We start from the raw sequence: 14,208 nt of genomic DNA, 5'->3' as shown, positions 1-14,208 counted from the left end.
TCACCGGAGGTCACTGACTTTCAACCTGTGTGACAAGAGGGTGAAAGGATGGTCCTCATTAATCAAGGGTGCTTTGTCACAGTTTGGCTGAGATCAGCACTTTGGAAGTTCACAGTCTGAGAAATTCCTGTCATCTAATGTCTTATCACTCCGTCAACAAGGGCTGTGCTCTCTGTTGCTAAGCTCCCTCTCTTTGACCATCACTTGTTCTCTTTCACTGTCACTCATCAGCCCTCACCCCCATACACCATGTCACTCAGCCTTTCTGTAACTCCCAGACTACCAGAAGATACTGCAGATTTCTGATGCAAGGTGGCTTTCCCTTAGTCCCTGTGAGAACAGGATTGCAGATCAGTTTGATGAACAGATGCTATACTTTCAGATAGCCAAACAGAAAAGAAAAAAAAAGAAAGAAACTACAATGCTGAATTTCCTTATCCTATGTACAGTGATCTGGGGATCAAATTTTTTTTTACGTCCAATCCTTCATGAAACCTGGTGGATAAACCATATAAAGACTAACAATAACAAACTAATTCAACACAAAATGTGGACATTGACTACCATCATTGAATGCAATTGGAAATAAATACTATAATCATGTTTTTGTTGTTTTTATACTACATCTATTTTGGGCTTCTTTGGGGCTAGTTTAACACCTCCAGTTGCAGCAGTTTGTTTGAAAATTCTGCAAACCCTGAATTAGGAAACAAATACCAGTACTGGGGTATTGAATTTGAATTTTATTATCCTTTGATAGCTTTGTTGTTAATGTGGACAATGTTCTGCTAGTGCTTGTAGCTGTTTATTTTTTTTTGTTGTTTTTTGGGGTTTTTTTTAAATCAAATCTGTACTAGGTATCTAACAAAACCTTTCTTTGTTATTTGGTAAATAGACCAAACTGAATAAAAAAAATGTTTTAAGAAATTGATGGAGCTACTTTTAGGTTAGCTTTTAAGTGACTTTTGGCTTTAATGCAGTGGAAATCTGGCAACCTCAACCAGAACCAGAGGGGCCAGAGAAGACACCCAAAAAGTAGAGCTGGGCTGAAGGCAGAGCAGCAGTGATGAGGCAGAGCTGGGAAGTTGCACCTGGAGCAGACCACAGTCGGGAGATGGGACAGCACAAACCATCTACCCCAGTGGGGAGCCAGGGCTGAGCTACAGCGAGGAGTTGTGGTGCCAGAGCTAGAATAGCAGATGCCGGCTGTGCCACAAGTTATATGGCAGGTGAACATGATGAGCAGCTAGGGAGAGCAAGGTGAGGCCATGGGCAGAGTTCCCAGTGCAGGGAGACATTACCATACAGGAGGCCCTTGAAGGCTGGACTCAGAGGGCAGGATGTGAACCCAAAGGGAGGACAAATACTGGGGAGAAATGTCCTGCCACCAAGAATCTGAGGGTGTGTGGCCCCCACCAGACCAGGTTTCGGACCCCATGGATCAGCGCAGTGCAGCCATGGAATGGGAGGGAGGCCTGGGACATGTGAGGAGCAGACTGTAAATTTTCTTATATCCCAGAGACAGTTGTTTGTGGTGTCGCCATGTTCACAGAACTGAGTTCCTTGTTTCCCTACATCTTTTCAATTTGTTTTTTATTTTTCTCATCCTTGCTGTTAAATGAATTGTATGTGGTTTGAACGTCATGCAGTGATCAGTGGGTTAGGGAAGTGGCTGGTGCGGAGACAGCACCCAGACTGAGGCCAAACTAGCACCTCTCTCAAGTAATCACAATGAAACTGGGGCTCAAACCCAGAGCTGGCCTTTGATGTGGGCGGTCCAGGTGATGGCCCACTGTAAGGTCCTGTAGGGGACATGGATTGGTGTCTCCCACGTGACCTGAACTGCCGACCAAGAGCCAGCTCAGTTTGTGGAGGCAGGCACCCAGCCAGCCAGGCAAGAGACTGGCAGTGCTGGACCCAGCCTTCAGCTCGACCAGGCAGGCACTCAGCCAGCTAAATCCTCCAGTGGGAGTCGGGGTGCTCAAGGCTCCACACTCCCCTAGGACAGAGGGCCCCATACGTGAGAAGCCGTGCCTGGAGCCCGGATGGGCTGGAAGTGGTTCCCAATCAGATCTCTAGGATGGGTGGCTGAGGTCGGTGGCGGAGAAGAGGAGGAAGAGTGAGTGTGCAAGCAGCTCTGTGTCCTGACTCGGAGCTTGGTGCCTCCCTGCTGTTTAGGTTGTGAGGGGTGGGGTGGGCCTGCGCTATCGTCCCCTAAGAGCCCCACATTTGTCCAGGAAAGGGCTGGCTCTTTCCTCAGCACTCCCGGTAGGTAGAGAAGCACACACTTTATTCTGCACAGTTGAGCATCACGCTAACCACGGATTCTGCAGCCTGTTCCCGGCCCTCCTCTGCAAAGAGGTGACCCATGGGACATGCGAGGGGCAGACGGATCCAGATCCAAGCAAACCAAATCACTTAGAACAGGGGTTCTCAATGTTTTTTTTTTTCATAGCCCCTGTACCCACCCAGCAACATGCTATAAAAACTCCACTGCCCACCTGTGCCACAACATCTAGTTTTCTACACATAAAAGCTAGGACCGGCATTAGAGGGTAGTAAGCAGTGCAATCTCCTGGGGCTCCATGCCACAGGGGCCCTAGGAAGCTAAATTGCTCAGACTTCGGGTTCAGTCCCAGGTGGAAAGGCTCAGGGCCCCAGGGTTTCACCCCCGTGTGATGGACTTCATATTTCTGCCCTGGTCCTCAGTGAGCCTATCACTGAACGTGCTTGGAGGACCCCATGAAACCTGCTCGTGGCCGCCCAGGACCCCCCGACTCCTGGTTGAGAACCACTGACTAAGAAGGTCTTTGAGTGCAATTGCACTTGTTACAGTAGCTTCTAAAGAGAGGCATGAAAAAATATAGAAATACAGACGAATAGTCAATGTTCTAAAAAAATGAGCCTAGTGGAACTTAAATATTCCATGTGTGAAAAATATGTATTGGTCCCCAGCTGAACAGTCAAGCATTTTGCATTTGATTTGCTTTAAACTCAATAGCTCGACATTCCACACACACGCGCACACACCTCTCTCTAGTTCTTGCTTTCCAGTCGAACAAAGGATGAACAGGTGTCTAATGTTCAACTAACACATTGGACATTATTAGTGCATGATAAAGATATAAGAATGACCCCAGTATGGACCCTATCTCCGGTGCTGGATGCCCTATTGTATTCTGGGAACCGCCATGTGTGCCCAGATGCTGATTAAGGAAAAACCTTAACCCAGTTTTTCACATTTATACCCTCCCCATCCCCAAAGTCTTAGAAGCATATTGCTCTTTCATGACTCCAACCACTATGCTCAGGAGAGACTATTGTTGTCTTAGCAGCAAAGAATTCTGTGGCACCTTATAGACTAACAGATGTCTGTTAGTCTATAAGGTGCCACAGGCTTATTTGCTGCTTTTACACATCCAGACTAACACGGCTACCCCTCTGATAGTATTATTGTCTTGTTATTGATCCATTCTCCAAATGGGTGGAAGAATTTCTCCATAAGGCAAATGCTGCTTTAGCCACAACAAAACACTTGGTGAAACAAGTCTGCTCTCATTGGAAACTCTCCCCTAGGTGTTCCAAAAATGTTTACAGTTGTTGGAAGTGCAACAAAATTGAACATTTCATATAGACCTCAATCATCAGGGATGCTAGAGAAAACACATTGCAAATTAATGCTGTGGAAACTGGCAGATGTCAATGGATGCAAGTGGAATACTCTAATTCCACTCAATTTAATGGCACTCAGGACAACTCCCATTATCTCCACAGATCATACACTCTTTGAAATGATGATTGGGTGAACCATGTGAATGCCAGAGCATCTTTTGTGGCATATCAGTGGCACACAGCTAGAGGAAGTCAAACTGAACACCTATCTGTGAGCATTACAGCAACATTTGAATCAGGTTCTCTTGCTGGTAGCTATAAAATGGAAAAATCCAAACAGAAAGCAAAAGTTTATTTTGATAAAAGCCAAAGGGAGAATGCTTGAGAAATTTAAAATCAGGTGATGATATTTTGTACCAGAACATAATTTATGTACCCAATAAAGTAGGCCAAATGACATTATGAATAGACTTGGTTCCTCTGTATACAGAATCAGAAACAAAAAGAAAGGTAGATAAATTCTGTCATGTTAGTACAATTAAAGTTGTACCAGAAATGAAATATTTCTTCACAGGCAGAGGAACCAGAGACGTTGACCACAAAAGAGGAAGTAAAGGATAAAGAAAGATTGGCAGAGGCCCTGGAAGTTTTTCATCTTCCTCTGCACCATGGGGCACTGGTCACTTGCTGGAGGATTCTGTGCAGCTTGAAGTCTTCAAACCACGATTTGAGGACTTCAATAACTCAGACATAGGTTAGGGGCTTGTTACAGGAGTGGGTGGGTGAGATTCTGTGGTCCGCATTGTGCAGGAGGTCAGAGTAGATGATCATAATGGTCCCTTCTGACCTTAAAGTCTATGAGTCTATGAGAAAGCCACCCCAGTAGCAGGATATTGATAAAAACCTTTGATGACAGTATTGTGGGAGAAGAGAGCCTTCCCTGGGCCCTTTGGCCTGCATTAATTCAGGATCACATCATTTGGCCTCCACAAGGTGGCAGTGACTTTTGGGATGTTAATGGACTGGATATTACAACTGCATCGGTGGAATGCAGTGGTACACTGCTCTTGTCTCTTATGGTAGCATTCCCACACAGAGTGCAGATTGAAGTACATTAAACATAAAAAAGAAAGTCATCATCAATAATTTCCTAACTCTCAGGGGAGGCTCCCACGTCGAAGTTCTCCAGGGTCTATTTTCTGCTCTTCTAACTGCTCGGGGAGCCAAGGGAATTGTCTGGTATTCCTGACCAACCAGAGAGTCCACAGGGACTGTACAAGGGAATAATAAAGGTGACTGTTCAGCACGCCGAGCGTCAGACATGTGAGAGTCATATAGTGATTCTCAGGGCTCTGCCTTTCTGTCACAGTGAGAAGATTTCCTCTCTCTGCTGACCAGGATTTTGGTGAGTTGTTTTTCTATCTGTCTCAGAAGCTTCCTTTTTTTTTTTTTTTTCTGCTGTGTGGTTTTTCCTCTGGTTTGTTCAAGTTTTCTAATTCAGGAACTTCATTGCCCTGGTAGCTAGTACAGCCAAAGCCTCTGCAGTGGGTATCTGTGTTACCAGAGAGTTCGCAACAGGAACAGGTGGCAAACTGGCCAGATACTTCTTCCACCTTTTGTCTTCAGTGTGTGACTGAAGATTGAGAAAGCCTTCCCTGAGAGCAAAATCAGGGCCAGTGTGTTTTGAAATTCCCATTTTTTATGCCGCGTCTCAGAACACCACATGCGCTGGTGGTTTCCTTCAGACTCTTTCAGCACCCAAATAGAATAGTGTTCTCTGTTGCAGGACCCGAAGCTGTGATTTATGCAGATTGAAGCCAAAAGTTAAACACTAAGGGTGAATCTGGTCCCCTTGAGTTCAATGACAAAACTCCCAGCATGGCCAGGAGTTCACTCTAAATCCATATGTAGGGACTTAAATAAATGGCCTGATTTACACCAGCCATAAGCCTCCAATAACATCAACTGGAGTCGTCCTGTGGCCTCTAAGGGTGGGTGATGTCATTTGGACCAAGGCAGAACAGACAGGAGAGTTGCTGACGTCTCAAACTCACAGGCTTAGAGGTTCAGAACAACTGGAATAAGAAAACAATTCAGAGAGGAAGATGGGTCTGCTCTCTCCACGCACCTGCATCCCTGGGTCTGGAGAGGACAGGAACCAACAAAAGGCAGTAAAAATAAAAGCATGTTTCTGGCTTGGAGGGAACAAGGCGGTGTTGGAAATCTCACTGTGGGATGTCCAGGAAAGCAAAATAAGTGTGTTTGGGGAAAATATGTGGTATCCAAATCACAGTGGCTCTGAGTCCTGAAACTGGGTGAAATAGGGACTGGACATCCTGCCTAACACACAGACCAAAGAGGCGTAATGAGGCCTCCTGTGGTAGGGGATGTCTCAGACTGTAATGGAATGTGGGTCACACTGTAGCAGATGGTCTCTGACACCTTCCCTCATCCGGACCATCCCTCCTCCTTTGAGCAACCCCACTACAGCCTTGTGGTGATGTCAGCAGTTACCGACACAGAAAAGCAGCCTCAGGAAGGTATGTCCAGGTTTCTAATTGCCTGCAATACACTAAAGCTTTGTGTCATTTTTCTAGGGAGTGGAATACACATGGGCAGTCAGGCAGCACTGAAGGCTACTAGAGGGTGGAGCAGGTTGTATACAGACAGACGGGTTGTGCTGGGGGTTGTGGGACAGGCAAGTGGTTTGCAGGGACAGGCAGGCAGTGCTGGGGGTTGTGAGGGCAGGCAGGGGGTGTATATGGACAGGTGGACAGTACTGGTGGTTGTCGGGGCAGGGAGCAGGGTATACATGGACAGGGTAGCAGCGCTGGGGGTTGTGAGGGCAGGGATCATGGTATACAGGACAGGTAGGCAGTGTTGGGGGTTGTGAAGGCAGGCAGCAGGGTATATACGGACAGGAGGCAGTGTTGGGAGTTGTGAGGGCAGGCAGCAGGGTATACAAGGACAGGTAGGCAGTGTTGGGGGTTGTGAGGGCAGGGAGCAGGGTATACATGGACAGGGTGGCAGCGCTGGGGGTTGTGAGGGCAGGGATCATGGTATACAGGACAGGTAGGCAGTGTTGGGGGTTGTGAGGGCAGGGATCATGGTATACAGGACAGGAAGGCAGTGTTGGGAGTTGTGAGGGCAGGCAGCAGGGTATACAAGGACAGGCAGGCGGGCCATTGAAGTTAAATTTTTCATTGTGATGGTTTGTCCCAGGCCCCAGGCCACTGCTGGGACTTTTTCTGGCCTCAAGAGTGTTTCTGAGGGACTCAGGGTCTCTTTGCCCTGGTGGGCCACAGAACTGAAGCCTGGATGTTTCCAATTGTTTTTATTGCGTGTTTTTTACCTAACTTCAGGCATTTCAGTGGTGGAATGAAACATTGATCTTTGTGTGACACTGCACCCCATATTCTTCAAAGTGACGTTATCATGATATGATTATGGCAGAGACACGTCCTGTATCCTATTCGTAGGCATGTATCATTTTTCTATCTGAAGTTATGAATATTGACTACATATCTGTATTTCAATGTAGTTACACCCAGGTAACAGCTCTCGGCAAAATGCTTCTGGGCTAGATAGATGGTTCTGAAGGGCCTATTCCAGGCACTGGGTGTTCTGGGGCAGGGAGTGTGATGGACACTGAGGGTTATCGAGGTGGAGAGGGATGTTCATGGAGAGGCTGGCGTTGATGGGGTTGTGGGGATAGGCAGTGGCTATACAGGAATAGGAGGGCAGCCTTGGGAGTTGCGGGGGTGGGAGCAGTGTGTACATGGACAGGCAGGCAGAGCTGGTAAGCACTTTACAAAATAATAAAAAAAATTAAAAACACAGAGAATTTCCCCTCTAGGCAAAACGTTGAAGTTACAAAAACAGGGATAAACCTCCCTCTTAGTACAGGGACAATTCACAAGCTAAAACAAAAGCTAATCTAACGCAATTTTTGCTATTACGTACTAGTTCTGGAATACTAGATGCTTAGTCCAGATATGCTTAAAGAGACTTATTTTCCCTGCTCTGGTTCTCTGCTGAGTCCCAGAGAACAAAGACAAAAACCTTCCCCCCACAAGAGTTGAAAGTATCTTCTTCCCTTATTGGTCCTTTTGCTCAGATGCCAACAAGGTTATCTGAGCTTCTTAACCCTTTCCAGTTAAGGAGGGATTATATGCTACCCTTAGCTGTATGTTTATGACAGCTGGGGATTGTGGGGTCATGGAGCAGAGTGTACAAGGATAGGCAAGCAGTGCTGGGGATTGTGGGGCAGGCAGGGGATGTATGGGGATAGACAGGAAGCGCTGGAGGTTGTGGTGCAGGCAGGGGGTGCACAAGTCAGGTGGGAAGTGCTGTGGGTTGTGGAAGCAGCGAGTAGAGTGTATCCAGACAAGTGGGCAATGCTAGGGCGGGGTTACAAGGAGAGGGGGCAGTGCTAGGGGTTGTGGGGGCTGGAACTGGGGTGTATACGGACAGGCAGGTAGTGCCGGTGGGTTCTAGAGACTGGGAGTGGAGCATAAAGGGACAGGCAGGCAGCACTGAGGATTGTGGGACAGACAGGGGGTGTGAAGGGACAGGAGAGCAGCTCTCGGTGTAGTGGGGGCATGGAGTGGAATGTACACAGACAGGTGGGCAGCTCAGTTAAAATTATTTTTTTCTTTGTGACTGTTGGTCCAAGGCCAGCACTGGGACATTTCCTGGCCCCAAGTGTGTTTGGGAGGGTTTCAGGTTCTCTTTGCCCTGCCAAGCCACAGAACTGCAGCTTGGGTGTCACAAGCTTTACTCAGTTTTGTATCCAACAGTTGTTGTTTTTGAATGTTATTTACATTACATAGCATTTCACTAGTGGAAAGAAACACTGACCTTTATTCCTCAGTTGCTTCAGTCTCCCATCATACTCTGAACCCTGTCTGTACTCTATTTCCACCTGCCAGGCTGCCCAAATTCCAACAGTACACTGGTCGCCAGGGTCTTCTCCATGCTCCACAGTCTTCCCTCGCTTCCACAACCTCTGAGCTGCCCCACGCTAGCCTCAGCTGTTCCTCTGTGGGGGGTAAGGTGCCTCCCATCATACCTCCTCCCTTGGCTGGGGGATATTCACTGACTGTGTCTCACCAGTGAGAAATATCATTAGTGGCAAATGCCAAGGAGCATCAAGGATTGCTACACAGGAACAACTCGCAAGCTGAGAAGTTATCATCATGTTAGCATCACCTACCGTCTTTGTTCTTAGATGTAGATATCTACATAGCTATACTAAAACACATATTGATTGCTTTAAACCAGATTACCTACCAATACAGATTTCGCTGAAACAGAGACCTGTCTTCTTCATTATTTAAAATAGTCGAATTTTTGAGTCATCTGCAAACTTCATCGATTTCCAGGCATGAGGAGGATAGGTGGATGAGTTGCCGACACAAGTCTTTGTCACACTTGTCAGTTAACTCCACTAACTTATGTCTCAGACAAAGCTGAGTGGCTGCAAGAAATTATCTCACTAAAAGAAAGAAACAAGGGAAGTAACAGAGGTGCAGGCCTGTAGCACTAAATGCCAGGAGCCTAGCGCATATCGGTCCCATTCTGTTGAGCATAAAGTCATAGCCCAGCACAAAGTCATAGCCCAGATCCTGGGTGTAGCAGGGTGAACACAAGGGTACTGGGGTCCAGGAGGCATGTGGGGGCCAAAAACAGGTGGGACACCTGGCCTGCAGATGGTGCTCTGATGACTGGTGAGCTAATTCCCGAGAAGACCAGCAGGAGGTGCTGCCGGGTGAGTCTACGCTTGATTACAAGTGTTGAAGAATGTGGGCACGTGCGGTCCACCCATGATACTAGGGGCCAGGGCAAGGACTGTGGATGATTGCCCAGACATCCGTGAACATGGAGAAGCAGGAGATGATTGAACTTGGGCATGTTGGGGTTTATGATGCAGAGGCCCCAGATGCCATCCCTGGGTGGGCCCAGGCGCAGCGACCTGGCGGAAGGGGGCTGAAGCACTTCTGGGATTCTGGGAGACCCCAAAGGAACTGTGGGAGGTGCTATGGGCCCTTTAAGAGCAGTTTGGCCAGCTGGCAGAAGAACAGCAGGACCTGCAGAAACTCCTTGGGAAGGAGTTAGGAAAAAAATGCGGAGGGTGTGAACAGTGGAGCGCTGAGGCTAGGAAGCCTATGGCAGAGCGCAGGGCTTGCTACACCTGCAGTATGACATGACACATAAGATGGGACTGTTCCTACGGGGTTGGTGGGAGGGCACCTTGCCCCGAACAGGGAAAGCGGCTAATCCCTCAAGTTGGCCACTGGGTGAGGAAACCCAGTCGGCTGAAAATATGTTGGTCCTGTGGACAAGAAGGCCACTTGCCGTGGGTGTGCCCAGGCCCGAGGCAGAGGGTCCAAGTTGGCGAAGGGGCAGGACCCCAGAGGGATCCTGAAAGGCCCACAACAGTCAAGAGGCAGGGAGCCTGCTGGCACTGCCAGAGACTGGGCCATATTAGGAGGCACTGCCCCCGTGGGGAAACTGATAGATTGCAGTCTGCCCCAGAGCACGGGGGCTAGATGGTGACGCAGTAGCCAGGACTGAGGCAACATGGGGATGGGGGGGGGGGTTCCCTGGGTGGGGAAACCCAGAGAAAGTGGGGTACTGCCAGGGGTGCAGTACCCAAGACAAGGGCACCGGGGTCCAGGAGGGATGTGGGGACCAATGATAGGTGGGACACCTGTCCTGCAGATGGTGCCATGGTGACTGGTGAGCTAATTTCTGAGATGGCCACCAGGAGGCACCGCTGGGGGTGAGTCGACATCTGATTACACCAGGGAACTACAGACCAGTCAGCTTCACTTCAGTCCCCGGCAAAATCATGGAGCAGGAACTCAAGGAATCCATTTTGAAGCACTTGGAGGAAAGGAAAGGGATCAGGAACAGTCAACATGGATTCACCAAGGGTAACTCATGGCTGACCAACCTGATTGCCTTCTATGATGAGATAACTTGCTCTGTGGATATAAGGAAAGTGGTGGATGTGATATATCTTGACTTTAGCAAGATGAATCAAGTATAAGGTGTACAGAAAGCTGGTTAGATTGTTGGGCTGAATGGGTAGTGATCAATGGCTAGTTGGCAGCCAGTATCAAGAGGAGTGCTCCAGAGGTCGATCCTGGGGTCGGTTTTGTTCAGCATCTTCATTAATGATCTGGATGATGGGATTAATTGCATCCTCATCAAGTTTGCCGGTGACACTAAGATGGGGGGTGAGGTAGATAAGCTGGAGGGTAGGGATAGGGTTCAGAATGACCTAGACAAATTGGAGGATTGGGCCAAAAGAAATCTGATGTGGTTCAAGAGGGACAAATGCAGAGTCCTGCACTGAGAACAGAAGAATCCCAGGCACTGCTACAGGCTGGGGACCAACTCCCTAAACAGCAGTTCTGCAGGAAAGGACCTAGGGGTTACAGTGGATGAGAAGCTGGATATCAGTCAGTAGTGTGCTCTAGTTGCCAAGACAGCCAATGGCATATTGGGTTGTATTAGTAGGAGCATTGCCAGCAGAATGTGGGAAGTGATTATTCCCCTCTATTCAACACTGATGAGGCCACACCTTGAGTATTGCATCTAGTTTTGGTCCTCCGACTACAGAAGGGATGTCGACAAATTGGAGAGAGTCCTGTGGAGGGCAGCGAAAATGATTTGTGGACTGAGGCACATGACTTGGGGGAGAGGCTGAGGGAACTGGGATTATTTAGTGTGTAGAAGAGAAGAGTGAGGGGGGATTTGATAGCAGCCTTCAACTACCTGAAGGAGGGTCCAAAGACCATGGAGCGAGGCTGTTCTCAGTGGCGGCAGATGACAGAACAAGAAGCAATGGTCTCAGATTGCAGTCAGGGAGATCTAGGTTGTATATTAGTAAATGCTATTTCACTAGGGGGATGGTGAAGTACTGGAATGGGTTATTTAGGGAGGTGATGTAATCTCCATCCTTAGTGGTTTTTAAGACCCGGCTTGACAAAGCCCTGGCTGGGATGATTTAGTGGGGGTTAGTACTGCTTTGAGCAGGGGATTGGTCTAAATGAACTCCTTAGGTCTCTTCCAACCGTAATAATCTATGATAATATGATGATGTCTGTTTCCATGGGGAAAACTTATCTCCTTTCCAATATAGGAACTGCATTGTGGATCTATCTAGCCCAGTGTCCTCTCTGTGACAGTGACTGCCACAGGTGTTGCAGAATAATGTGTAAAAAACTCAGCAGTAGATAGATGGTGGAGTTGACGACAATCAGGAGGGTGTCACTCAAATGCCTAAAAGCTAGACATTGGCTTGTGCTCTGAACCACATTGTCATATAGGCTTTCCAAATATTTATTTAGCTGCAACTATTGTCCAAACCCTTCCTGATTCTTCCTTACCTAATGGCCTCAACTACTTCTTGTGGCAACAAGTTCCTCAGCTTATTTAGGAATAGAGTGAAGAAAGCATCCTTTTTTATCTGTTTTGAATTTGCTCCATTTCAGTTTAATCCAATGTCCTCTTAAACTTGTGTAATGAGACGGGAGATCACATTCTCGATCAACTCTCTACTAGTCAGTACTTTACAGAGTTTTCTCATATCACCTCTTCTTCATCTCGTATGTAAGGTAATAATCCCAGTTTTTGCAACCTCTCTCCATATGAGAGTTTCCCCAGGCCCTTGATCATTCTTGTTCTCCTGGCCTGAAACTCTCTATTTCTGCAATATTCTATGTGAGAAGAGTGCCCAGTACTAAACAGAGGAGTCCAGAGAAGGGTGAAACATTGACTGACTGATCTCATGACACTGTATTTTCTGTATGATATCCCATAACACTCCTCCTGGATCTCAATATTTTGCTTTGCTTCTCTCTGTGCTTGCACTGTGAGCAGGGTTTCACAGAGCTGTGTACCGTGACACCCAGTTCCCTGTCCTGAGTGCATACATTTAAATTAGAACCTTGTACGGTTTTTGAGGAATTCAAGCTTTTCCCTCCAGTGGGCATACACGAGGCAATTATTGCCATCAAAGTTCATCTGCCAACATGCTGCACATTCACATGGCTGAGTTAGCTCCCTCTGAGAACTTCTCTCTACTTGACTATGACCTAAATAATCTGATGCTATCTTCAAATGTTGTCACCTGTCTGCTCACCCCCATTTCTAGATTGGTAATAGCTATAAAATGTTTACCCTACGAATTATTTTATACACCATGTAATCCCTCTCACTGTGCTCCTCTTCCTTCACAGGTATATTGAGCATTTCTAAGCTCGATCGACGCATTGATGTCATCATGGCAGCTTTGAACTTCACCCAGTCTGGCCCGTCAACATTCATCCTAATGGGCGTCCCTGGCATGGAAGATGTCCACATCTGGATTTCCATCCCTTTCTCTACATCCTACATTATGTGCCTGTTGGGAAATTTCTTGGTTCTCTTTGTTGTAAGCAAAGAGGAGAGCCTGCAAAAGCCGATGTACCTGCTGATCTGCATGCTGGCACTCACTGACATCACCAAGTCTAGTACAGTCATGCCAAAGGCACTGTGTATATTTTGGTTCAATCTGAAAGGCATTACTATGGGTGGCTGCCTCACCCAGATTTTCTTCCTTCACTCAGTTGGTTTTGTGCAGTCCGGTGTTCTCATGCTAATGGCCTTTGATCGCTATGTTGCCATATGTAATCCTTTGAGATACCCCACCATCCTCACCAATGCACGAATAGTTACGCTAGGGCTTGCTTGTTTGGTAAGAGCTTTACTTCTCATGGTGCCCCTGCCCCTGACCCTGAGCAGGCTGCCATTCTGTGACAAACACATTATCCCCCAAACACAATGTGAGCACTTGCTTTTGGCAATGATATCGTGTGGGGATATCACATTCAACAGGACATACAGCTTCGTGATACCACTTTTACTCATGGGGTCAGATCTGATGCTCATTGCCCTGTCCTATGGTCTCATCATTAGGGCTGTCCTCAGAATCTCCTCCAAAAGAGCCCACCAGAAAGCCCTCAACACCTGCACAGCCCACATTTGCGTACTGGTGACATTTTATACTCCCGTTCTCTTCTCCATCCTGATAATCCGGTTCTTAGGAGACATCACTCCCTATGGTCGCATAATTTTGTCCATCCTCTATCACCTTCTTCCTCCTGTGCTCCACCCCATCATTTATGGGGTCAAAACCCAAGAGCTGAGTGATAAAGTGGGAAAATACACTTGCAGATGGTGATCACCGGAGGCCGCTGACTTTCAACCTGTGCGACAAGAGGGTGAAAGGATGGTCCTCACTAATCAAGGGTTCCCTGTCACAGTTTGGCTGAGCTCAGCACTTTGGAAGTTCGCAGTCTGAGAAATTCCTCTCATTTAATGTCTTATCACTCCATCACCAAGCGCTGTGCTCTCTGTTGCTAAGTTCCCTCTCTTTGACCATCACCTGTCCTCTTTCATTGTCACTCATCAGCCTTCAACCTCGCACACCATATCACTTGGGCTTTGTATAACTCCTAGACTACCAGAAGATACTGCAGATTCCCCTTAATCCCTGTGTGAAAAGGTTTCCTGATCAGCTTGATGAACAGAAGGTATACTTTC

General features: G+C 47.5%; 1 protein-coding gene across 1 annotated transcript; it reads left to right on the top strand.

Moving 5' to 3' along the window:
- The first annotated feature begins 12,879 nt into the window (after positions 1 to 12,879).
- LOC142046391 (olfactory receptor 52N4-like) lies at positions 12,880 to 13,846 on the top strand. Its single transcript, XM_075063083.1, has one exon. It carries the CDS (start codon positions 12,908 to 12,910, stop codon positions 13,844 to 13,846), a length of 939 nt encoding a protein of 312 aa, XP_074919184.1. The 5' UTR covers positions 12,880 to 12,907.
- Positions 13,847 to 14,208: the final 362 nt, after the last annotated feature.

The sequence above is a fragment of the Chelonoidis abingdonii genome, chromosome 1 (assembly GCF_003597395.2).
Source record: "Chelonoidis abingdonii isolate Lonesome George chromosome 1, CheloAbing_2.0, whole genome shotgun sequence".
In the NCBI taxonomy this organism is placed as follows: domain Eukaryota; kingdom Metazoa; phylum Chordata; order Testudines; family Testudinidae; genus Chelonoidis; species Chelonoidis abingdonii.
The sequence above is the reverse complement of the archived record's forward strand: the minus strand, read 5'-3'. Positions and strand labels throughout refer to the sequence as shown.